Source organism: Narcine bancroftii, chromosome 14, assembly GCF_036971445.1.
Source record: "Narcine bancroftii isolate sNarBan1 chromosome 14, sNarBan1.hap1, whole genome shotgun sequence".
Classification (NCBI taxonomy): domain Eukaryota; kingdom Metazoa; phylum Chordata; class Chondrichthyes; order Torpediniformes; family Narcinidae; genus Narcine; species Narcine bancroftii.
Genome location: NC_091482.1, coordinates 41,812,411 through 41,838,491, shown reverse-complemented (window position 1 = coordinate 41,838,491; position 26,081 = coordinate 41,812,411). Strand labels below are relative to the sequence as shown.

The following is a 26,081-nucleotide window of genomic DNA, read 5'->3' as shown; positions in this document are numbered from 1 at the left end:
CGAGAGGCTTCTCATGGGGCACATCAAGCTCCTGTTGCCCTTGTCAACTGGACTCTATACAATTCGGATCCAGATCCAACCGCTTTACGAACAATGTCATCGCTACCACCCTCCATCTAGCTCTCACCTACCTGGAAAATAAGGACTCGTATGTTCAAATGCTGTTTATTGACATACAACACAATCATACCTCAGTACCTGATAAGGAAGTTGAGGTCTAAATGCTTCCCTCTCCAATTGGATTCTTGACTTCCTGTTGGGGAGACTTGAAGCAGTCCGTATCGGTAACAGCACTTCCAAGGCCATCATACTGAGCATGGGGGCCAATGTTGTTCACTCTGCTGACCCACCACCGTGCAGCTAAACACAGCTCGAACCATATCATCAAGTTTGCTGACGACACGACCGTGGTGGGCCTTATTAGTAAGAATGAGGAGCTAGAACACAGAGATGAGGTGCATTCTAATGTACTGGGGCAAAGTCAACAACCTGTATCTGAATGTTAATAAAAGGTAAGAGATGGTTGTTGACTTCAGGAGGGCCTGGGGAGACTACGCTCCGCTGACCATTGATGGCTCGACCATTGAGATCATCAAGAGTATCCTTGGAGTGCAATTGTTGGAGAATTTCACCTGGTCCCTTAACACCAGCTCCATAGCCAAGAAAGCCCAGCAGTGCCTCTACATCCTGCGAAGGGTGAGGAAAGTGCATCTCCCACTCTCCATCTTCACTACATTCTGCAGAGGATATATTGAGAGCATCCTGTGCAACTGCATCACCACCTGGTTTGGAAGCCGTACCTCCTTGAACTGCAGTCAGCGGAAAAGATCATTGGGGGCTCCCTTCCTATCGTGAAGGACATCTACAACACTCGAAGCAGGGAAAAGGCAATAAACATTGTGAAGGACTCCACACACCCTCGTGTTCTCCCTTCTGCCATCTGGTAGGAGGTACCATAGCACTCGGGGCCCTTGCGTCAAGATTGGGCAACAGTTTTTTTCTCCCAAGCCATCAGGCTCCTGAATTCGTAGATCGCGCATGGATAATGTACCATGAACTATTATTGTGTACATCTTAATATTTCTGTGCGTTTAACTTCTTTCCCAACATATTTATGTAAATATGCTCAGTGGTTCTGGAGAAACGCTATCTCGTCTTTACTCTGTGAGCATGGTATGAATGATAAATAAAGGTGACTTGACTTGAGCTTCATCCAAATCTCTCCCGAACCTAACTAATGAACTGGCCTCAACAACTTTCTGTGGGAGGGAGTTCCAGAAATTCACACCTGAATGAAGAAGTTGCTCATCATCTCAGTTCTAAATGGCTTCCCCATCATCATTGCACTGTAACCCTTTGTTAGGACTTGTACTACATCTGGACCATCCTTTGATCCTGTCAAAATTTGATGTCTCAACGAGATCCCCTTTCATTCTTCCAAATTCAAATGATTATAATCCTATTAACTCCAGTGTTTCTTCATTCATCAGTCCTGCTATCAGTCTAATGATCCTTCTCTGCAACTTCTGAACAGTAAGAATATCCTTCCTCACAATACTGTCGACAATACTTTGCCACTACTGCAACCTTCGCCACCTTCCCGATGTGGCTCCCCACCCTGCCACATTCTTCGACTTTGTTTTCATTTGCAGAGGACAGTGAGGAACATACCTCCAATGCCCCTACGAAGGCCCATTCAAGGTGTTACAGCGCGACAGTGTCATTTTCACTCTGGACATTGGTGGGTAGCAGGACATGTTTACCATTGACTACCTCAGGGTAGTGCATTTGGACTCAAGCCAGCCTGTCCTGGCCATCCAGGTCAGACTCAGAGGCTGCCTGCCTAAAGACAGTACTGTGACTTGCTCAAAGGGTAGCAGTGATTCTGGGTCGGGTGATGTAGTGGGCCGAGTGACTGCACTGTTAGATGAGCCAAATCACCACCCTAGTTGGTTGGTACAAGATGGCGTGGGGCCCCCTTCTCTTTTGAGGAGAAGCCCGTGTTTGGTGGCATGTGTTGCCAGCGAGATGTCACCACTTCCTGGTTGCACACTGAAGGGTAGGCAGGGACTCTACAACATGCTGACGTCACTCCCATAGACCAGCACGCTCCAGACAGGAAGTGGGTTGTCCACTTAAAGCAGTGCGAGAGATTCAAATAAAGTCAATTCCTGGTTCAACCTTGTGTTGTGTGGATGTACTTTCATTTCAGTAGCGCCACCATTAGTAGCCACTACGCTCGTATCTTTACATCAAGAACTCTTTAGTGGAGAGCACCAAGTTCATTGGAGATCACTCAACTGGTGACCTAACGTGGACTCAACATCTCCTCACTTCTCAGGAAGGTGCAGGAGTAAAGATGACATGATGGTGGCAATGCTACTGGCCACCTTTATGTCAACCTTCTATAGGTGCTCTTTTGAGAGCGTCCTGCATCACAGTGTGGTATGGTTGCAGCAGAGAAATGGTTTGGAGGTCAATCCACAGGACCACAAGAGTGGCAGAGAGGATCACTGGAGTCTCCTTCCCCTAACCCCATCAATGTTATCTCCCAGGATTGTCTAAAGTGGGTGGGCAAAATCATTGAGGACCCCTTCCACCCTGCACACTGCATCTTTCAGCTGCTCCTATCGGGGTAGAGATACAGGAGCCAGCACCACCAGGCTGAGAAACAGTTTCTTCCCATGGGCAGTGAGAATGCTGAACACCAACTGCTCACACTAACCATTGGAGACTCTTGTATTCATGAAACAATATTTATTTGATTAAAGAAATACTTTACATGTATGTGTGTTGTGTGAATGTATGTCATGTCTGGTTGTATGTCTGCATATTTTTGCATTGAGGAGTGGAGAATACTGTTTCATCGGGTTGCACTTGTATAATTAGATGACAATAAACTTGACTTGATAAGGCGGGACTTTGGAGAGTAAATTGGGAACAGATGTTCGCAGGAAAATGCACAATAGAAATGTGTAAGTTGTTTTGGGACCAAATGTGTGTGGCCCTGGATATGCTTGTCTCACTGACATAGGGAAAAGACATGGTTGACAAGAGAGGTTTGATAGCGAGTCAAGAGGAAGAAGGAAGCATTCACAAGGTTCATGAAATAAAAGCCAGGAAGGGCTCATGAGAATTTCATGGTAGTCAGAAAGGAGCTTACAAAAGGATAGGAGAGCCAGAAGGGGGCATGAGAAGACCATGGCAAGAAGGATACACATACGTGAAAAAGAATGATGAGAGTGAAGGTTGGTCTGATAAGGAAAAAGAGAATATGCCTGCAGGCAGAGGGGGGAAAAGAATACTGGCTTCAGTGTTCACTAGGGAGAGGATCTTGTGAATGTGAGGTCAGTGTAGAGCAAGTTAATGTGCTGAGTATGTTGAGGTTAAGAAATAGGAAATGCTGGATATTAAAAAATATCTGGACAGATAAGTCCCTGGGACTGGAAGGCCTGTACCCCAAGTTATTACAGGATGCCAGGGGAGAGTATGATGATAATATTTGTGTCCTCCCTGGCCCCAGAGGATTGAAGAATGGAAAATGTCCCCTTGTTTAAGAAAAATAAAAGGGAAAATTTTAAGAATTATAGATTAGTGAATCTTATGTCAGTGGTGGGCAAACTATTGGAGAGAATTCTTGGGAATAGGATTTATAAGCATTTAGAGAAGCGTAGTCTTCTCATAGTTATTCTCAGGAATGGTTAGCATAACATTGTTACAACAGCAATGACCTGGGTTCAACAGTGGATCTATCTGATCGTTCTCCCATGTTTGCGTAAGTTTTCTTTGAGAGTTCTGGTTTCCTCCTACGTTCCAAAGACATACAGGGTTAGTAGGTTAATTGGTCACATGGGTATATTTGATCTGCACGGGCTCATGGTCTGGAAGGGCTTGTTACTGTTCTGCATCTCTATATTTTAAAAAAAATAGTCATCATGCCTTAGTGAAAAGCAGGTTGTTCCTCATGAGCCTAATTGAGTTTTACGAGGAGATGACAAAGGAAACTGATGAAGGTAGCTTGGTTGTATACATGGATTTGACAAGGTCCACGATACTATGCTCATCCACAATGTCATTCGGCTGTTTGCACAAGGAATTGGCTTGCCTGCAGAAAGCAGAGGGTAATGGTAGATGGAATGTATTCTGTCTGAAAATCAGTGACTAGTGATGTTCAGCATAGATCAGTTCTTGGACCTGTGCTCTCTGATATTTTATAAATGACTTTGATGAAGTGGAAGGGGTTGGTCAGTCAATTTTCAGATAGTACAAAGATTGGAGGTGTAGATAATTTAGAAGGTTGTTGAAGGTTCAACAGGATATAGACAGGATGCAGAGTTGGCAGATGGAGTTCAATCAGAACTGATGAAATGTGAAATGATGCATTTTGGAAGGTTGAACAAAGGCTGAGTGTGTGGTTAATGGCAGGATTCTTAAGTGAGAAAGAGCAAAATAATCTTCGACTCCAGGTCCATAGATCCATCAGGGTGGCTGCGCAAGTTGATCAGGTGGTTAAGATGGCAAATGATGTGTTGGTCTTCATTAGATGGGGGATTGAGCCATGAGGTAATGTTACAACCCCATAAAACTCTGATTAGACCACATTTGGAGTATTGCGTTTCCTTCTGGTTGCTGAGAATGTAGATGCTTTGGAGAGGGTGCAGAGGAGATTTACCAGGATGTTGCCTAGATTGAAGAACATGTCTTGTGAAGCAAGATTGACAGAGCTGGGTTTTTGTCTTCGGAGTGATGAAGGATGAGAGGTGACTTAATAGAATTAAATAAGATTGAGGGGCCTAGATAGGATGGACAGGCAGTAGGATTTTCCTGGAGGGACAATAGCGAATACCGGTGGATATTGGCTTAAGATGAGTCAGAGAAAGTTCAGGGGACATGTCAGAAATAAGTTTTTTTAACACTGAGAGTGGTATTTAGATCGTGTGACATCTACAGTAATGGCATTGTGAAGAAAGCATGTCATCTCCTCTACTTCCTTAGGAAATTTCTATAGATGAGTGGTGACAGTGTGCTCACTGGTTGCATCATGGTCTGGTATGGGGACACTAATGCTCCTGAGCATAAAGCCCTTCAAAAGGTAGTGGACACAGCCCAGGACATCACAGGCAAACCCTCCCCACTATTTAGAGCTTCTACGGGGAACACTGCCGTCGGAGAGCAGCAGCCATCATCAAAGACTCTCACCACCCAGCACATGCTCTATCCTTGCTGCTGCCATCAGGAAAGAGGTCTAGGTGCCACAAGGCTCACACCACCATGTTCAGGAACAGCTGCTCCCCCTCCACCATCAGACTCCTCAACGGCAAACTCAATCAGGGACTCATTTAGGGTCTCTGACTTGTCCACTTTATTGATTATTTTTAAATTCTCTCTGTATTGCACAGTAAGTTTGTTTACATTTGCTTACAGATCTTTATTTGTTTAAATGTACAGTCTTTTTGCACTTCAGCAAGTAGAAGTCAGTGAACCAGAACACAGCAGCTAAACCCTTGTCTGAGGGTTTTACAGTGAGGTTAAGACTGATGAGGAGAGAATGGAGGCCACAGTGTTTCGAGGGGGTGAGACTGGAATGAGTGAGCAGAGTGGTGAAGTCAAGACTGTTGATGTCTCAGCAGTAGTTGGATATAGATACAGTCCAGGCAGAAGGCCAGAATGAGATGTCCCAGAAGAGGGAGAAGGGTCTTCAGTGGGGGTGTGGAGAATTTGGTGGAATAATAGGGACGGAGATGATGGAAGAAGAGTTCGGCATCGTGTGCGTGGAACTGTGAGGGGCAATGGTGAAGAGGGATGAAGGTGAGGCCTCTATTGAGGACAGACGGTTCTGTCTCTGAGAGGGGAATGCTGGAAGGGATAATGAAGACCTGACATGTTAGAATGGGTTTCAGGAAGGGTAGGGAAGATAAGGGGGGAGGGGTAAGTGGAAGGTTGGTGAGGTCAGGGAGAGGTGGATTGTTATGGTGTAGGTTTACATAGCTCTGAACAATATTGTGTGCTGAACGGCCTGTTCTGTGCTGTAATGTTCTAGGTTCTTCAGGTGGATTCCAGAAATGAGGGGGTTAGCCTGTGAGGAGTGATTGAGTAGCCTGGACTAGTACTGATACTAATTTTTGTTTTGAGACATGAGAAAGGATTTTATAGAAACATATAAAATTATGAAAGGAATTGATAGAAACTGGGAGATTATTTACACTGGTAGGTGAGACTTGAACGAAGGGAGAGAGAATGAAAATTTGTGGAAGTGGATTAAAGATAAAGATCAGAGGAAATGCGTCTCCAAAGGACTCTTGAATTGGTGGAATTCTGTGCTCGATGAAGCAGAAGAAGGTGCCTGATGTTGCATTTGAAAATCACCAGTTTTATTAGTTAGCATTTGCTTGAAATTCACTGTTGGATACTCTTGTGGTTTCTTTGACATCACATGCAAGGTGTTCTTGATTCAATTTCAAAGGAACTCAGAATATTAATTATATTCTCATTTTAATTGGCTTTCTGTTCAGGCATTGAAGAAGCAGAAGATTGCTGAGGCAGCTATGGAAAGCATTCAGCAGCAACTAAGGGAACTCAGTCGTTCAGAATCTCTTACTCGTGCCAGAGAACAATATGAAAATATAATTGGTACATTGAAAGAAAAACACGAAGAATCTATCTTGGCCTTGCAGCAGAAGCTTGATGCAACTAGTAGTTCTTTGGGAGAACAGGTTAGATTTAGAATATTTTTTTCTACATTTTACACATTACTGACAACTGCTCAAAATGATTGCCCATGACAGGAAGGATGTAGAAGCTTTAGAAAGGGTACAGAAGAGGTTTACTAGGACTTCCATGCCATATTATCAGAAATGTTCTCCTTCAAACAACATGGCTTTCCCTCTACCACCATCAATTTGGCACTCACCCGCATATCCTCCATCTGCCCTGGCCCTCCGCCCTACACGCAACAAGGACATGATTCCTCTTCTCCTCATCTATCACCACACCAGCCTCTACATCGAACACATCCTTCTCCACCATTTTCACCATCAACTATGTGATCCCACCACTAGACACGTATTCCCCTCTTCACCTTCCTCAAGGATTGCTCCCTCCTTGACTCCCTTGTCCACTCTTCCCTCTACAACAATTGTCCCCTTGGGACCTACCCCTGTGATTGCAGGGGATGCTCTACTTGGACCCACACCTCCTCCCTCAGCACCATTTGGAGCCCCAAACAATCCTTCCAAGTGAAGCAACATTTCACTTGTGAATCAGCAGGGGTCATCTATTGCATCCGTGCTCTCGCTGTGATCTCCTCTACGTCAGAGATTGGACCCAAACTGGGAGATCGCTTTGTTGATCATCTCAGCTCTGTCCTCTGCAATAACATGGATCTCCCAGTGGCCACCCATTTCAATTCTCTATCCCATTCCCTTGCGGACATGTCCGCCCATGGTCTCATCTACTACCAGATTGAGACTTATCTGCAAATTGGGGAACGACACCTCATCTTCCATCTGGGAACCCTCCAACCAGATGACATTAATGTTATCATTCATTAGAATCCTCCCCCCTCGCTTTCCCTGTTGTCTCTCCATTCCATGTCTCCTCTCGCACAGACATGATAAATTCCACCTAGTCCCTTATCACATCTAATTACTGTAACACCTTTTGTTGGTCTGGATTCCTCCCCCATTGTTTGAATTCTGAGACTTTCTGTTGTATCCTGATTCTGTCTTTTCTGATTTTTCTTTGAAGAAGGGCTCAGGCCTGAAACCTATCGATGCTGAATAGACCAGCTGAGTTCCTCCAACATTTTGATGTTTTTATTACTACGATGCTACCTGGTTTGGAGGGTATGAGCTTGGTGGGTGAGATTGGACAACATTGGGTTATTTTCCCTAGAGCATGGAGGCGGGTTGGGGGGGAGGGGTGCTACCTGATAGAGGTTTATAAAATCATGACAGATTAATAGGGTGGATTCAGATTATTTTTCCCAGGGCAAAAGCATCACACATCAGTGGTCATGGGATTAAGGTGAGATGGAGGAAGTTTAAGGGAGATGTGCAGGGGAAATACATTACACAGAGAATGGAAGACACCTGGAACAGGCTTCCAGGAGTAGTGATGGAAGCAGAGACATAGTAGCATTTAAGAGGCATGTACATAGACATGTGAATATAGAGGATGTGTATGAATAGGGAGGAATATGTGACAAAGTGGTGCACTGGACAAAGCAGTGGCTCTGTCTGTCTTATGGTAGACAAAAGTTAAAGAATTTCATGTATGTTACATTTTGAATGTGTATTAAGTGACAATATGGAACCTTTACCTATCAAGTGCAAGCAGCAGAATTTTAGCTTGATTTGAGCATCATGTTCAGCACACACACAAAGACCTGTTGCTATGCTGTACGACTTCATATGGTTGGGCTAAATCTAATATTGTAATGTACCATATAAGAGTACAGTAGAAGTCAGACAAAGTGAGAGGAAACTTCCAGGCAAACCTCAAAGCAAAGCTCGACGATGCAATCCGCCTCACGGACTCGTCCCCTGAAACCCTCTGGGATCAGCTGAAGACTACCATACTGCAATCCACTGAAGAGGTACTGGGCTTCTCCTCCAGGAAAAACAAGGACTGGTTCGACGAAAACAGCCAGGAAATCCACGAGCTGCTGGCAAAGAAGCGAGCTGCCCACCAGGCTCACCTTACAAAGCCGTCCTGTCCAGAGAAGAAACAAGCCTTCTGTCGCGCATGCAGCCATCTTCAGCGCAAGCTCCGGGAGATCCAAAATGAGTGGTGGACTAGCCTCGCCAAGCGAACCCAGCTCAGCGCGGACATTGGCGACTTCAGGGGTTTCTACGAGGCTCTAAAGGCTGTGTACGGCCCCTCACCCCAAGTCCAAAGCCCGCTGCGCAGCTCAGACGGCAAAGTCCTCCTCAGCGACAAGATGTCCATCCTCAACCGATGGTCAGAACGCTTCTAATCTCTTTTCAGTGCCAAACGCTCAGTCCAAGATTCCGCCCTGCTCCAGCTCCCTCAACAGCCCCCAAGGCTAGAGCTGGATGAGGTCCTCACCCAGGATGAGACATATAAGGCAATCGAACAACTGAAAAGTGGCAAAGCAGCAGGTATGGATGGAATCCCCCCAGAGGTCTGGAAGGCTGGCGGCAAAACTCTGCATGTCAAACTGCATGAGTTTTTCAAGCTTTGTTGGAACCAAGGAAAACTGCCTCAGGACCTTCTTGATGCCACCATCATCACCCTGTACAAAAACAAAGGCGAGAAATCAGACTGCTCAAACTACAGGGGAATCACACTGCTCTCCATTGCAGGCAAAATCTTCGCTAGGATTCTCCTAAATAGAATAATACCTAGTGTCGCCGAGAATATTCTCCCAGAATCACAGTGCGGCTTTCGCGCAAACAGAGGAACTACTGACATGGTCTTTGCCCTCAGACAGCTCCAAGAAAAGTGCAGAGAACAAAACAAAGGACTCTACATCACCTTTGTTGACCTCACCAAAGCCTTTGACACTGTGAGCAGGAAAGGGCTTTGGCAAATACGAGAGCGCATCGGATGCCCCCCAAAGTTCCTCAACATGGTTATCCAACTGCACGAAAACCAACAAGGTCGGGTCAGATACAGCAATGAGCTCTCTGAACCCTTCTCCATTAACAATGGCGTGAAGCAAGGCTGTGTCCTCGCACCAAACCTCTTTTCAATCTTCTTCAGCATGATGCTGAACCAAGCCATGAAAGACCTCAACAATGAAGACGCTGTTTACATCCGGTATCGCACGGATGGCAGTCTCTTCAATCTGAGGCGCCTGCAAGCTCACACCAAGACACAAGAGAAACTTGTCCGTGAACTACTCTTTGCAGACGATGCTGCTTTAGTTGCCCATTCAGAGCCAGCTCTTCAGCGCTTGACGTCCTGTTTTGCGGAAACTGCCAAAATGTTTGGCCTGGAAGTCAGCCTGAAGAAAACTGAGGTCCTCCATCAGCCAGCTCCCCACCATGACTACCAGCCCCCCCACATCTCCATCGGGCACACAAAACTCAAAACGGTCAACCAGTTTACCTATCTCGGCTGCACCATTTCATTGGATGCAAGGATCGACAATGAGATAGACAACAGACTCGCCAAGGCAAATAGCGCCTTTGGAAGACTACACAAAATAGTCTGGAAAAACAACCAACTGAAAAACCTCACAAAGATAAGCGTATACAGAGCCATTGTCATACCCACACTCCTGTTCGGCTCCGAATCATGGGTCCTCTACTGGCATCACCTACGGCTCCTAGAACGCTTCCACCAGTGTTGTCTCCGCTCCATCCTCAACATTCATTGGAGCGCTTTCATCCCCAACGTCGAAGTACTCGAGATGGCAGAGGTCGACAGCATCGAGTCCACGCTGCTGAAGATCCAGCTGCGCTGGGTGGGTCACGTCTCCAGAATGGAGGACCATCGCCTTCCCAAGATCGTGTTATATGGCGAGCTCTCCACTGGCCACCGTGACAGAGGTGCACCAAAGAAGAGGTGCAAGGACTGCCTAAAGAAATCTCTTGGTGCCTGCCACATTGACCACCGCCAGTGGGCTGATATCGCCTCAAACTGTGCATCTTGGCGCCTCACAGTTCGGCGGGCAGCAACCTCCTTTGAAGAAGACCGCAGAACCCACCTCACTGACAAAAGGCAAAGGAGGAAAAACCCAACACCCAACCCCAACCAACCAATTTTACGCTGTAACCGTGTCTGCCTGTCCCGCATCGGACTTTTCAGCCACAAACGAGCCTGCAGCTGACGTGGACATTTACCCCCTCCATAAATCTTCGTCCGCAAAGCCAAGCCAAAGAAGAAAGAAGTTGGGTGACAACCCCAGTTGAAAGTAATGTTTTCCTGTGAATGGGGTGGGAGCAGAATATGTTCTGCTACCAAATTTGAAACATACAATGCTTAGAAATCCAATAAATTTCTCTTAATTTTAGAAAATGAATCATTTAGAGCTTGTGTATAATTGTACACATTTAAACTGACAAATAATCTGATTTTTATCTCATCTGTTTCTTTTATAAGAAAGAGAAATCTATACGACTTGCAGAACAAGTTGAACAGTTGCACCGAGAGCAGGAAGAAGCCAAAGTGAAAAAAGCAGACATAATTAATGGTCTGACAAAAAGTTTAGAGGCAAGCCAGCAGCAATGCAGGGATTTACTGCAAACAGGTTAGAAGAACAGTTTCTAATTTGCTCTCCTCATCTGCTGTCGGTGTTGTTTTGGGAATAACCTATTTAAACTTACAATTAGGTAGACCAGAAGAGCTTCACCAGGATGTTTCCTGGAACAGAGACCTGTATTCACAAGGCTCGATTTACTCGCACTTGGGGATTGAAGTTCTCAAAATTTTGAGGCACTTAGACAGGATAGAGTCAGAATCTATTTCGCAGGGCAGAAAAGTCGATAACCAGAGGGTACTGTTCATGGTGAAAAGGGAGAAAATTAAAGGAGGGCTGAGGGAGTACTTTTTTTTCCAGAGGATGACGAATATCTGGAACGAGCACCAGAGAAGGTAATGTCTCATTGGAAAGGCATTTGGGCAGGTACTTGGATAGGAAAGGAGAAGAGCGATATGGGTCTGAAGTAGGCAGATGGGGTCAGCGTGGGAATCATTGTTGCATGGACAAGGTGGGCCATATGGGCCTGTTTCTATGATTCTAATAGAGTTATGTGGCATGGAACAGGCCCTCCAGACCAATTTGTCCATGTCAACTAAGGTGGCTGTCACATTTGTGGCCCGAAATGTGAAGTTAATAAAACATTAAACACAAATATTATCAGGTAAACTTCTTAGTGTCTTTTTATTCTCCGGTTTCCTTTGTTCTCCTGCTTGTGTTCTTATCTCTCTCATACCACGTGACTTCCGGTACATCTCATACATATTCATTATCATGACAGTGGCGTTTTGGGATAGTCTCATTTTCTTACATTTGGTCTAAGCCCTTCCTATCCATGAATCTTTCCGTATCCCTCGAATGTCAGAGTTGTGCCCATTTTGAGTTTCCTCTGGCAGCTCTTTCTGGATATGGACTGCCTTCTGAGTGTAATTTTGCTCCTCAGGTCCCTCTTAAATCTTTCTGCTCACCTTAAACTTATTCCCTCCACTTCCAGAATTTTCTTTTTCTACCCTGGGAAAAAGACTGTGAGCATTCACTTGAGCCATTCAGCTTCTGATTTTATAAACCTCTAAGATTTCCCCTCAGCCTTCTTAATCCTCAGGAATAAATATGCAGCCTATCTCACTTCTCCCAAAACTCAATCCCTCTAAATCTGGCATGATCCTATGCATCCTTTCCAATTTATTGATGACCTTCCTCTAGCTAGGAGAGCAGAACTACACACGTGTGGTCTCACCAGTGTCATTTACAACTGAATCAAGCCTGCCAAACACCTTCTGCATCACCTTATCCACCTGAGTTACCACTCACTATATATTTATACCCCCAGGTCTCTGTAATACAACACTCTCCAGGGCCCTATCATTCATTATGCAAGGGCTGCCATTGTTTGACTTACCAAAGTCAAAGTACCAACCTTCCCAACTGATCTAATTGTTATAAACTTAGATCACCTTTCTTATTGTCCACTCTAACATCAATTTTGATGTTATCTGCAAGTTTATAATCATGTTAATGAAAATTGTTAATATAAATTATAACAAAGAATCCAGTACACACCACTGGCTCCTTGCACTGTCGGTTTGGAATCCACTGGGCTATCTCTTCTCGAAACCCATGAGATTTAATCTTTCAGATTAACCTGCTGGGCAGAACCTTCTCAGTCCATATGTACAACGCCATTGCCCTGACCTCATCAATGAACTTGTCACCTCTTCAAAAAAACTATCAGATTTGTGGACATGATCTTCCATGCAATTAATCCATGCTGACATCTCCATTCAGTCCCTGACTATCCAAATGCTGGTAGATTCTATCCCTCAGAATTCCCTCCAGTAACTTGTTCTGACCACTGACATTAAGCTCACTGTTGCCTGGCTTGTCCTTGATGTCCTTTTTAAATAATGGCACCAGTCTCTCCCATCTTCTGGCACCGCTTGAGGCCAAAGATTATGTAAGTACCTCAGCAAGCACCTCCACAATTTCTTCCCCAGTTTCCCAAAAGGTGAGAGGTTATGCTTCATCAGGGCCCTGGAGATTTGTTCACAAAGCTGCTGAGACCTCCTCTCTGATTGTTCTAATGTATTTCAGGACATTACCACGCATTTCCTTCAGATCCATAGCTTCCATGATCTCAGTGAAAACAAATGAGAAACATCCATTCAAAATCCCACCCATCTCCCTTGGCTCTGTACAAAGTCAGCATTGTTGACCTGTAATGGGACCAATTCACCACCGTTTTCCCGTTTTCCTCTTTTTCTATTTTATTTTTGATTTTTCAGATTCATGCATTTCAAACACAGGAGAACATTCGTCCCCTTTTACAGCATATAATATACCAAGTCTTTTTTTTTTCCTCCCTCCTCCCCTTGCCTTTCACCCCTCACCCCCTTCCCACCCCAAAATGATAAATCAACAAACACACCCAAATAACCCAAAGGTAACATAAGCCAAGAAGCTACCTGAGCAATCTAAAGTACACTGAAAAAACAAAGCAAAAAGAGACAATACCAGCTCACAGAGTAATTTTTTTCCAACCTGCCATTCTGGGACTGGCGTGAGCTTACCATCCACTCATCCTTTTTTTTAAAAGAAAGGAAGTTTGGTGGGGGGGGTTGTAATCATACCTGTGTTCCAATGTACCTCAAGTGTGGTTGCCAAGGCGACCTTTATAAACTGAATTTGATACTTGGACCATCTCAAACTCGTGTCCATGATATTCCCCAGCAGGAACAATTCTGGGTTCTGTGGAAAGTCCACACTTGTGATTTTTTTTTCCCAAAATATGTCCTAGATCTACCCATAAGGGTCTCACCTTGGTGCATCGCCAGATTGAATGTACAAAGGTTCCTGTCTCTATGCCACATCTAAAACACAATTCTGAGATTTCTGATTTTGCTTTGTGTAATTTTTGTGGTGTAAGATACAGCTGGTGCATGAAATTGTACTGCAGCAGTCTATATCTGGCATTAATGATTGCTGTCATGCTGTCCCGACATAAAACAGACCAGCACTGCTCTTGAATTGTTCCTAAGTCTCACCACCATTTTACTTTTCATATACCTGTAGAATTTCTTGTGTTTTTTGTTTATTCTGCTTCACTGGCTTCATCCTGTATCCTTTTTCTACCCTTTTCAGCTCATCTTAAGTCTTATTTTTCACCAGTCTCCTTGCCTGAAAATGTCCTCTCCCAATGAACTTCTGCAATTTTTGTTGACAATTGTGGGAGGGGCTTATCATACCATCTCATGAGTGATCATTCTCTTCTTATTTCCAAGTCCTATCCATATAACTTCATTGTACAATCCCCGCCCCCCAAGATTCCTTTATTGTCATGTAATAATTCAAAAAATGTAATACACAAAATTTTCTTCTGCCTACTGTGACAAAGTTGTCATTAGTATTGCCTGACACCTCTTACAGTAAGAGTGAAAGAGAAACAAAAGAGTCTCCTCAGAGCCCCTAAGTATCTGGGGATTCACCTCCAGTGCTCCCATAGCCTCTGTCGCTGAACAGACTCCAGTTCAAACCATTGGTAACTCGAGCTCCAGATCCAAACCTGTGACACGATCAGGAAACCTTCAGCGCCCAAGGCCATTCTTGTCCTCAGCACCCTCACGAATCCTGGTTTCGATACCTGGCTCCCATGAGCCAGTCTCCAGCAGCCCGCTGCCCGTGTTTGACCCTTGACCATAGATTGCTGACTGCCTATGGCCTGTGTGGGTCCTGAGCGTCTCGCTGGTCTGCTGCCATGGTCAATATCCGGTAGGTTAGTCTGTTTCTCTTTCTCAATGAGGGATCTTTATTACCCCATTTCTAGTGCCCTGCACCGGTCCACTGCTCCCCTGGAGTCTTCAACCCTTTGAGGCTGCTCCAGAGCACATGTGCCACCCTCTTAGGCACAGACCATAAGGATTTTAATTAAAAAAGGATTTTAATTAAAAAACACCCTCAGCTTCTTTTAACAGGCCATTTAAATCCCGTATGGAGCCACTGGCATTGGGACTGGACAACTAGCAGTGCTGTATCTCCACTCCCAATCTGCACCAGTGGTAGCGTAGCCGTTGCAGCAACTCCAGAAGAGCCATTATTTTGTTAAACACAGTTGTGTCTTATCTCATCAATAAGATCACACTTTCTCTCCCCCCACCCCCCCCCCAACCACCAACCTTCTCTTTCTGCTTCTAATCCCACCTGTAGCATCTGTACCTGGAACATTAAACTGCCAATCTTGTCTGATCTCAGCCACGTTTCTGTAATAGTTGTAATATTGCAGTCTCCTTGAGTTAGGCCTCTTGCATTGAAAAAAATGTAGTTTAAACCTCAGGTGTTTCCCTTTGCTAAGATCCTACCTATCCTGAGTGATACACAAAAGTCTGCTGATACTGTGATTGTAGTAAAAGGACACTGAATTGCTGGAGGAATCCAACTGGTCTTTTCGCATCCATAGGAGACAAAGATATATCCCAAGTGAAGCAACATATCACTTGTGAATCTGCAGGGGTCATCTAGTGTTCCTGTCGTGGTCTCCTCTACATCAGAGAGACTGGGCGATCGCTTTGTTGAGTACCTCAGTTCTGTCTGCTGCAAATAGCGAGGATCTCCCAGTGGCCACACATTTCAATCCTCCATCTTATTCCCTTGCTGACATGTCTCTCCATGGTCTCATGCACTGCCAAAATGAGACCACTTGCAAACTGGAGGAACACCACCTCATCTTCCAACTAGGCATCCTCCAAATGGATCGCATTAATATTGACTTGTGGCCACTGGAATCTCAGTGCACATGATGAAATAACCACATAAGGTGTTTCTTCAGTGAATGCGCAACCTTTTAAAAGCCCAAATCACGCGCCCGACACATGTTGATGTCATCGCTCACTGACGCCATGTAGCCAGGTCGATGTCTTCTGGGAGTTTAGTGCTCCTCCCCCCCCCCCAAAATCAGCAGAAACGTTTGTCTGTCTTTTAGGTGGATGACATCTTGATGTCATCACTTACTGATGCCATGTAGCCAGTTCGATGTCCTCTGGGAGTTTAGTGCTCCCCACCCCCCCCCCCCCCCCCAACCCTGCCAGAATCAGCAGAAATGTTTGTCTGTCTTTTAGGTGGTTGACCTCTGCAACGGACTTGCCTGCTGCAGTGGGGAAGACATCCATGTAAACTGGGTTAAGCCTATCACTAGTGAAAGACTGTGGCTTCCCTCCATTGTCCAAAATACCAGTTGATCTAGTTTGTCTGAGTATCCTATAAGGTCCATCGTAGGATGTCTGTAAAGGTTGACTACTGCTCCCCTACAGACAAGACATATTCGCAGTTTTTGATGTTCTCAGGCACAAAGGAAGAGTGTTCTCCATGCGAAGATGGTGTTATAGGGGTCAATTTTCCTACAGTCTCCCTTAGCCTGGTCAACAGTTCCTTAGGATCATTGTTGGAATTGGAATAGTAGGGGATGAATTCCCCTGGGACCACCGACGATGCACCATACACAAGCTCGGCAGATGAAGCTTGGAGATCTTCCTTTGGAGTTGTTCTAATGCCCATTAATACCCAGGCCATGTTCAGGCCATGTAACCGAGCCATCAAGGCCGACTTTTGATGTCGATGAAATCTTTCCACCATTCCATTAGCCTGGGGATGATAGGCATTTGTGTATGATGAATTGTTGTACTGAGTAAGTGAGACAAGGCTGTCCACGTGACGAAGAAAATTGTGCTCCTCTATCCGAAGTAACGTGCCAGTAAACCAAAAGGAGACCCAGGGACTGAGGGACGCCCGAGCAAAGTGTCTCGTAGCATCTACCGCAGGCATGGCCTCGGGCTATCGCATAAACCTATCTATTACTGTAAAAAGGTAACAGTGTCCTCTTGAAACAGGAAACAGGCCAAGAATGGCATGAACAAAATGACGAGTAACTGCTGGGAAGGACTGCAGTGGTGCCTTAATATGTTGCTGAACTTTTGCTTTATGGCAGACAATCCAGGTCCTTGCCATTTGCATAACATCGTTTTTAAGACCGTGCCACACGAATCTGTCAGAAACCATATGAACAGTCGATCTAATTGATGGATGTGAGAGACCATGCACAGAGTCGAATAATCAACGTTTCCATGATGCCGGAACTACTGGGCGTGGGAGTCCTGGTTGATATATCACAGAGGAGTAGTTTGCCATGAAGGCCAAACTGGACATTCAATAAGCATTCATCTCATGGTTATGTTCTTGGGCCGTAGTCAAAACCTTGATCTACGGACGAAACCTCAAGTAGAGCAGAACGGGACAGTGCATCAGCTACGACACTGTATTTTACAGAAAAATTTATTATTTTTGTGGAAAATTCTGAAATGAATGATAATTGCCATTGTTGTCGTACTGACCAGGGCTCTGCAACCTTGGAAAACGCAAATGTTAAGGGCTTGTGGTTGGTGTACAGAGTAAAATATTTGCCCTCCAAAAAATAACGTCAAATAGACAAGTAAATGGCCAAAAGCTCCTTATCAAAAGCACTGTGTTCAGCCAAGATGGTGGCTGAAGAATGCTAGCGGTTTCCATTGCCCATTGACATATTGGAAGCGTCTGTGAAAAGGGTGGTGGCTGCATTTAAAACTGGGCAGCTGAGCACAGTGACATGAGTCAGCAGATCTTTCATCTTCAAGAAGGTGTTGTTTACCTATTTAGTCCAATAGATAGTTTTTGTATGACTGGACAGTAAATCAGAAAGAGGCTTCATGATCTGAGCTGCTCCAGGAAGAAACCGACGATAAAAATTCACCATTCCCAAGAATTTGCAGGCTTTTAACCATAGCAGGCTTTGAGTATTTGGTAATAATCTCAATTTTGCATGGTAGCAGAGTCATGCCCTCCAGAGCAATTCTACTCCCCCAAAAAATCAATAGTTTCTTGTCCAAAACTAATTTAACTAGATTGATTGTCAGTCCAAATTCTTAAAGATGGATAAAATGTGTGCAAAATGTTCCAAATGTTTCTCCTTGGTCCCACTGGCCACTGAAATGTCGCTGAGGTAAAGACATTGGTCATACCATGTCCTAAATGATTGGACAGCATTCTTTAATCCAAATGGCATTGTTAAAATTTGAACAACCAAACCCAAATTGGGGAATTATTGCTGCTTTTGGAATGTCTTCCTGCTCTACCAGCACTTGGTGATAGCCATGCACCAGGTCTACTTTGGAGAAGATTTTTGCTCCATGCAAATTAGCTGAGAAATCCTGAATATGAGGTATCGGATAATGATCAGGATTGGTGGTGTCGTGAAGCCAACTGTACTCTCCACATGGTCACCAATCTCCATCGTGTTTTGGGACCATGTATAATGGGGGATGACCAGGGGCTGTCGGACCTACGAATTATGCCTAGTTCCTCGTCTAGGAAAACTCATCCTTAGCTAAATGCAGTTTCTCTGGCGGCAAGTGATGCACTTTTGCATGGATAGGTGGGCCCTTACTACAAATGCAGTGAGTAAACCATGCTTTGAAGTGGAGGCAAAAAATTGTAGAGTAAAATAGTAGAGTAGTAATTTCAGGGAAATCTTCCAACAGCTTGTAGAATTCACCCACTGGTCTACTTAATGTTGGAGGCGCAGGGCAGGGGTAGAGGCGTCTGCCAGAGGAATGGTCTGAAAAGTAGTTCCATCTATTAGCTGACACCCTGTTAAGCGATGAGGAATAAAGGAGCCCGAAGAAAATCTCCACCAAGCAAATCGGGATACTTTTGCAATAATGAATGGCCAAGTGTAAAGATGATTCTTGAACTTGACATTCATCTTTCTGGTGCCGAAGGTCAGAATGTTGGAAATGTTAACTGCTCGTAGTTGCAAGTCCGGGGTAGGATAGAGTGTGTCAAAATCAGTGGGTGGGTAACTTCTGAACTCGTGTCCACCAGAAATTTTCGCTGGGACAGTTGATCCCATAGATACAGTAGTTTTGCAGGTTTCTTGACAACCACTGCAGCCCTTACTGATGGTTGGCCTGAGCATTCCCTGCAAACGAGCAAGGTGGAAGACACTTGCGGACATTTACTCCCTGATGCCTGTGATAATAACATCAAGACAAGGTGTCCACATGCTTCTTACCCGTTTTGGGGAATTGTTTGCTTGTAGGGAGTGCTGTGTTAAGAGCACTAGATTGTAACATGGGGTCAAGAGTGGAGGGGTTGGTTGAGCGGACTTGTTTTTCCTTGCTGTCTTTTTTAACCAACCATAGAACATCTGTTTCTGCTGGTACAGCTTTTGGGTCTTCAAATGTCCACTTGGATAATAAGAGCCTAATATCGTCTGGCATTCATTCTGAAAATGGCTGCTTGAATAGCAGATTTAAATTTTCACCAGGTGCCAGGAACAGCATTTCAGCCATTAGTTCTGAAGGGATGCAGTCTCCCAACCCATCGAGGTGTAGTAGTTTGGCTGCTCTTTCTCAAAGTGACATACCATTTACCCGCAATAAAGTGCTTTTAAACGTCATACTTGCTGGAATGTGGTGGATTTCGTAGGAAGTCGCTGACCCTCTTGGGGACGGCCTGGTCCAGGACACTGATGAGATGGTAATAATAAGTGGTGTCCAACTCGACTTTGCGAAGGTCAAATTGTGCTTCAGCCTGCTGGAACCACAGTTCAGGGTCAGTCCAGAAAGGTGGTAGCTTCACAGCAATGGCTGCAGAGTCCATGTTTGTCGAAAAATATGTTTTTAGACTCATCAGGGTCACCAATCACAGTGGACACGATGAAATAACCACACAAGGCGTTTCTTCAGTGAATCAAATGGATTTACTGTTCAGGTCGTGCGCAACCTTTTAAACGTCTGAATCATGCGCCCAGCGCACATTGATGTCATCACACGCTGCTGTCACGTAACTGGTTCGATGCCTTCTGGGAGTTGTAGTGCTGCCATAGTGCTGCTACAGACTTCTGGTTTTCGTTAAACCCCACCCCACTCCCCCCTTGCTTGTTCCCCCGTCGCCTTCTCCTAGTCCTGTCTCTCTCTCTCTTGTCTCCTTTTGCACAAACATGATTTTACCTTGACCCTTATCATATCCAAATCACTTCTTTTGATTTGCTCCCCCAGCCAGCATTGTCTAAATTCTGAGATTTCCTCCTTCTGGCTCCTTCTGCTTATTCCTTGAAGAAGGGCTGAGGCCCAAAATACCGGCAATATATCTTTGTTTCCTATGAATGGTGAAAAGATCAGCTAAGTTCCTCCAGCATTTTGGTGTGTTTTCCTACCTATCGTGCCTGGTTTGTCCCACTGAGACAGGCAAGAGATGGCAAGATAAGGGATCCTATCCCTTAAGGCGAGATAGGTAGTTAAGAGGAAGAAGGAAGCATACATAAAGTTTGGGATGCAAAAGGCAGGAAGTGCTCAAGATAATTATATGATAGCCAGGAAGGAATTTAAGAAAGGACAGGAGATTTAGAGGGGGCTTGAGAAGGCCTTGGCAAGTAGGATTAAGTAAAGCCCTAAAGTATTCTAAGCACAGAAGGATGACTAAAGTGAAGGTGTGGCTACTTAAGTATAAAGGGGGGAACATGTGCCTGGAGGCAGAGGAGGTAGGGGTGGTCCTAAATTAATTATTTGGTCAATGTGAGGTCAGTATGGAACAAACTTGTATGCTGGAGCACGTTGAGGTCAAGAGGAAGTGCCGGATCTTTTTAAAAGCATTCACATTGATGTCTCCAGAACCGGATGAAATATATCCAAGATGACTACAGGAAGCAAGAGAAGAGATTGCTGGGGCATTGGCAATGATCTTTGTGTCCTCCCTGGCCACATGGGAGGTATCAGATGATTGGAAAATGGCAAATGTAATCCCATTATTAAAAAAAAAATTTAAGAACAAAAGAGTCATGAGGGAAAGAATAGGTCCCCACGTCTGCATCAGAAGGGAAGAGCTATTAGCAATCTTAGGTCGTTTCAAAGACGATAAATTTCCAGGCCCTGACCAAATGTGTCCCAAAACATTGTAGGAAGAAACATAGGAAATTGTTGGGGTCTTGTTGGCAGACTTTTTTAACTCATTGTTGAGGGCAGGAGAAGTTCTGGAAGATGGAAAATGTTGCACTGTTGTTTAAAAAGGGCTGCAGAGATCATTCTGATAACTACATATCTGTCAGTCTGAAGTCAGTCATTGGGAAATTGCTGGAGTGCATTCTGGGTGATAGAATCTATCAGCACTTCGATGGGATGGGGAAAATTAGGAGGTAGGGTTTGTCCTTGGGAAATTGTGTCTTCTGAATATTTGGAAGAGGTGACAGGGTAGATGAGGGTAAGGCAGTCGCTGTTATTTGTATGGATTTTAGTGAAGTGTTTGATCAGATACCACATGGTAGTTTGGTGTGGAAGTCAGGGGACAAGGGATGGGAGGGGATTGGAGGGGTATGGGCATCAAGGGACTAAATCAGGAGGGCACATTTTTCAGCATGGAATGGCTGGGCCTGTTTTTGTGTAGCAACACTCTGACACTCTATCACTTTGAGTTAGTTTTGTTTGAATACTAAATTTGAGAGCCATTAACAATATTGTGTGTGTTTCAGGTTCAGTGCAGGAGATTACTCAACTTCGGATCGAACTGCAGCAAGTTCAGTCTGCCAGGAATATCAGTGACAACATGAACAAAGCCTTACAGGTCATTATGCTTATCACATTACATTGTCTAAATTTCAAGGGTTATTTTATTTAATTATCATGTGTCTGGACTAGAGGGTAAATTTGATTTTCTGCCTATTTAAAATTACAGTTGAAATGAAATTTCTAATGAGAGTTGACCAAAGTGAAAGGATTAATAATGGAATAAAGCAAACAAGGATAAATAAATGTAAATAAAAGACCCCTCTGATTTTTGAAGATGTATTTGAACTCTTATTTTAGCGCGTATCCAGCTTCTGCTTGTTTGGACTGTTTGTGATCATTTTTGCTTATTTTTACTTATTTTGTTGAAACATATCAAAGTACTGTTCAAATGGAGAGATCTGCTGTTTTTGCAGAAAACGTATCCTTCCATAATCATGTGTTTGTCTGGAAGCCCCTGAAATATTCCGAGCAGCCAATTCCAGGCACCTATCACTCTCTGTATAAAATATTAGCCCCGCACATCTCCTTTCAACTTCCACCCCCTCTTCTTGAATGCATATCCTCAACTCTGTGATGCTTTTAGCCTGAGGAAAAGATTCTGACTGTTCACCTTGTCAATGCCTCTAGTGATTTTATACACCTCCATCAGGATGCCCCTCAGTCCCCTGAGCTCCAGAGAAGATAACCAAAGTTTGTCCATTCCTTTTCTATAACTCATGGCCTCTAAGCCAGGCACTGTCCTGATGAACCTCTTCTGTAGCCTTTCCAAAGATTGCACATCCTTCTTGTAATGGGGCAACTAGAATTGCACACAGTATTCGAAGTGTGGCCCAACCAAAATTTTATATAACTGCAACATGACTTCCTCATGTTTATACTCAATGGCCTGCTCAAGGAAGCCAAGCATACCATACACTTCTTTATTACTCTATCTGCTTGTGTGGGCACTTTCAATGACTGTGGACCCCCAGGATCCCTCTGCACATTAATGCTTTTACCACACATTCCCCTTACACGACCTCCCAAAGTGCAACACCTCACACTTCTCTGCATTAAATTCCATCTGCATATTTCTCTGTCCACATCTGTAACAGATCAAGTTGAGTATTTACTTTGAACAGATATGCTTCCTTCCATTTTTTTTCTAATGTGGTTATGCAAATGTAATGTAAGTTAAAGTTATCCGGACATTTATTTTTAGGAAGAACTGGCTGACTTCAAAGAACAAATCGCTCTGTATGAGTCTGCTGCTAAATTCAGTGCTATCAATGAAGATGTGTCAGAAGAAACAGAAATACCATTATTAGGTTCCGACACGGGCCTCTGCATTAAGAATGAAAACTTGAAAATGTCCAGGTTACAAAGGTAGAAATTGGAAAAAAGTTTTCATGATACCCCATTGTTTTGTATCTCTTCTTGAATAAGAATTTTGCAAAATCCTTTTTTTTAATCTTTTCTAAATTCATTGTTATATAATGGCCTTTTGGGAGACAAATGCATTGTTAATTATACTTGGCTTTGTTCAGTGATAAAGTTGACCTACAGTAACGAACATCTGAAGTTTTTGCTTGTAACAGAAGGTTCACTCATCTTTCTATACATGGAGCTAAACAGCAAAGGTAATATTTTTTTCTCTCCCTTATTTGCAATAAATGGAGAATAATAACTGGAAGTTGAGGGACAGATAGTGATCTGGCATCAGACATGGAAGATGAACTTAGTTCTTGGCGTTAGGTTTCAGTGAAGGCTCCTGTCAAATAAATTGCAAATAACTTAATACAGTAAAGAAATTTTACAGTGGCTGAAAAGGCCATAAGGATTGACAAAAGAACCAAAGGCAAAGCAAGAACCATTTATAGCAGTGAAGAGCTGAGATTTGCAATGCATTGGATGGTCGAAACAGATTGAATAAAAATATTCAAAATGGAAGTAGGAAATACTTGATGGAGAAAATATGGCATAGATTTGGGGAAAGAGTTGAGAAATTGGATTAAAAGCCAGTGGAAAGAAACTGTTCCTCAGTCTGGTGGTGCTGGCACTGATACCTCTGTATATCTTTCCTGACGGGAGCAGCTGAAAGAAGTGTGCAGGAAGGAAGGGGTCCTCAGTGATTTTGCGCGCCCTCTTCAGATCACGATCCTGGTAAATCACATCAATGGCAGGGAAATGGACTCCAATGATTGTCTCTGTCACTCATGATCCTGTGGATTGACCTACGATCCATTTCTCTGCAGCAACTTCTAACTTGTGATGTAGCCAGCCAGGACACTCTTGATAAAGCTACTGTACAAGGTTGACATGATGGTGGCCGGCAGCCTTCAGTCTTCTCAGGAAGTGATGTTGTGCCTTCCTGACAAGTGAGATGTGGGTCCATGATAGGTCACTAGTCAAGTGAGCTCTTCAGCACATTATAGACAATGTTGTGCCGACCCATATATCTCTTCCTAAAAAAAAAACTAAACCCTCCTTACCCCATAACTCTTTTAATTTCATCCATGTATCTGTCTAAAAGTCTTAAATTCCCCCAGTGTTTCAGCTTCCACCACCCACAACTCTGTGCTTTTAAAAAAAAACACTTCTGATGTCTCCCTTAACTTTATACGTATGTCTTCTGGTGTTTGCTGATCCTGCCCTGGGAAACAGGTGCTGCCTGTCCACCTATCTGTGTCTCCCATAATCTCCATTGTAGACCTCCATTAAATCTCCTCTCATCCTTCTAGCTCCAAAGTGAAACATCCCAGCTCTGCTAACCTTGCCTTATAAGACTTGTTTCCCAATCCAGGCAACATCCTGGTAAATCTCCTCTGCACCCTCTCCAAAGCTTCCACATGCTTCCTATAATGAGGTGACCAGAACTGAACACAATACTCCCAAGTGTGATCTTATCAAAGATTTGTAGAGTTGTAACATGCCCTCTCCTGAATTCTTGAATTCAATCCCCCATTAATGAATCCCAGCATCCCACAGGCTTTCTTAACTATCCTATCAACCCGTGCAGTGACCTTGAGGAATGTATAAATTTGGATCCCAAGGTCCCTCTGTTCATCCACACTCTTAAGTAACCAACCATTAACCCAGTACTCAGCCTTCTGGTTAGTCCTTCCAAAATGCATCCCTCACACTTTTCCATATTGAAATCTATCTTCCACTTTTCTGCATCCTGTCTGTATCCTCTTGTAATCTTTGACAACCTTCAGCTCCATCTACAACTCCTCAAACCTTCGTGTCATCTGCAAACTAACTGACTCAGCCTTCTACCTCTTCATCCAGGTCATTGATAAAAATCACAAAGAGCAGGGGTCCCAGAACAGATCCCTGCGGCACTCCACTAGTCCCCAACCTCCAGGCAGAATACTTTCCTTCCACGACCACTCTCTGCTTTCTTTCTACAAGCCAATTTTTTTATCCATACAGCTAATTTTACACTGATCCCATGACTCATGAGTTTCTGGATGAGTCTCTCCAGGGGGACCTTGTCAAATGCCTTGCTAAAATCCATGTAGACCACATCTACCGCCCTCATCAATTTCTCCTCAAAAAACCTAAGTACCTAAGTAAAGATCAGGACCCACGGCAATTTGCCTATCGTCACAATCGCTCCACAGCAGATGCAATATTACTGGCTCTTCACTCATCTCTGGATCACCTCGAAGACAGCATATGGCTGCTCTTCATAGACTACAGCTCAGCCTTCAATACCATTATTCCCTCAGTGCTGGTCAAGAAGATACAAATTCTAGGCCTCTGTACCCCACTCTGCAACTGGAACCTTGACTTTCTCATCGGAAGACCACAGTCAGTACCAGTTGGAAAGAACGCCTCCTCCTCATTGATCATCATCACAGGCGCACCCCAATGATACTTGTTTAACCCACTGCTCTACTCATTATACTCCCATGACTGTGTGGCCAGGCACAGTTCCAATGTCATCAAGTTTGCTGATGACACCACAGTTGTTGGCACAATCACAAACTGCAATGAGGAAGCGCACAGGAGGGAGTTAGATCAGCTTGTTGAATGGTGTAACGACAACAACCTTGCGCTCAGCAAAATCAAGCAGATGATTGTGGACTTCAGGAGGAAGTCAGGGGAACATGACCCAGTCCTCATCAAGGGCTCAGTAGTGGAGAGGGTCAAGAACTTCAAATTGCTGGGTGTCAACATCTCTGAAGATCTGTCCTGGTGCCTCCATGTTGATAGAATCACAAAGAAGGCTCGCCAGCAGCTATACTTTGTGAGGGGTCTGAGGAGATTCGGTATGTCACCAAAGACTTTTGTAAACTTCTATAGGTGTACTGTGGAGAGTGTTCAAGCTGGTTGCATCACTGCCT

The 26,081-nt window shown here is 44.2% G+C and overlaps 1 protein-coding gene across 2 annotated transcripts in view; it reads left to right on the top strand.

Moving 5' to 3' along the window:
- The window catches only part of cep152 (centrosomal protein 152), a 213,821-nt gene that overhangs the window by 101,054 nt on the left and 86,686 nt on the right, over nucleotides 1-26,081 (top strand). For both annotated transcript variants that reach the window (XM_069911317.1, XM_069911318.1), the window contains exons 8-11: nucleotides 6,513-6,713; nucleotides 11,071-11,218; nucleotides 21,714-21,805; nucleotides 22,952-23,115. In XM_069911317.1, coding sequence (XP_069767418.1) covers nucleotides 6,513-6,713; nucleotides 11,071-11,218; nucleotides 21,714-21,805; nucleotides 22,952-23,115 — 605 coding nt within the window. The remainder of the gene's footprint in view (nucleotides 1-6,512; nucleotides 6,714-11,070; nucleotides 11,219-21,713; nucleotides 21,806-22,951; nucleotides 23,116-26,081) is intronic.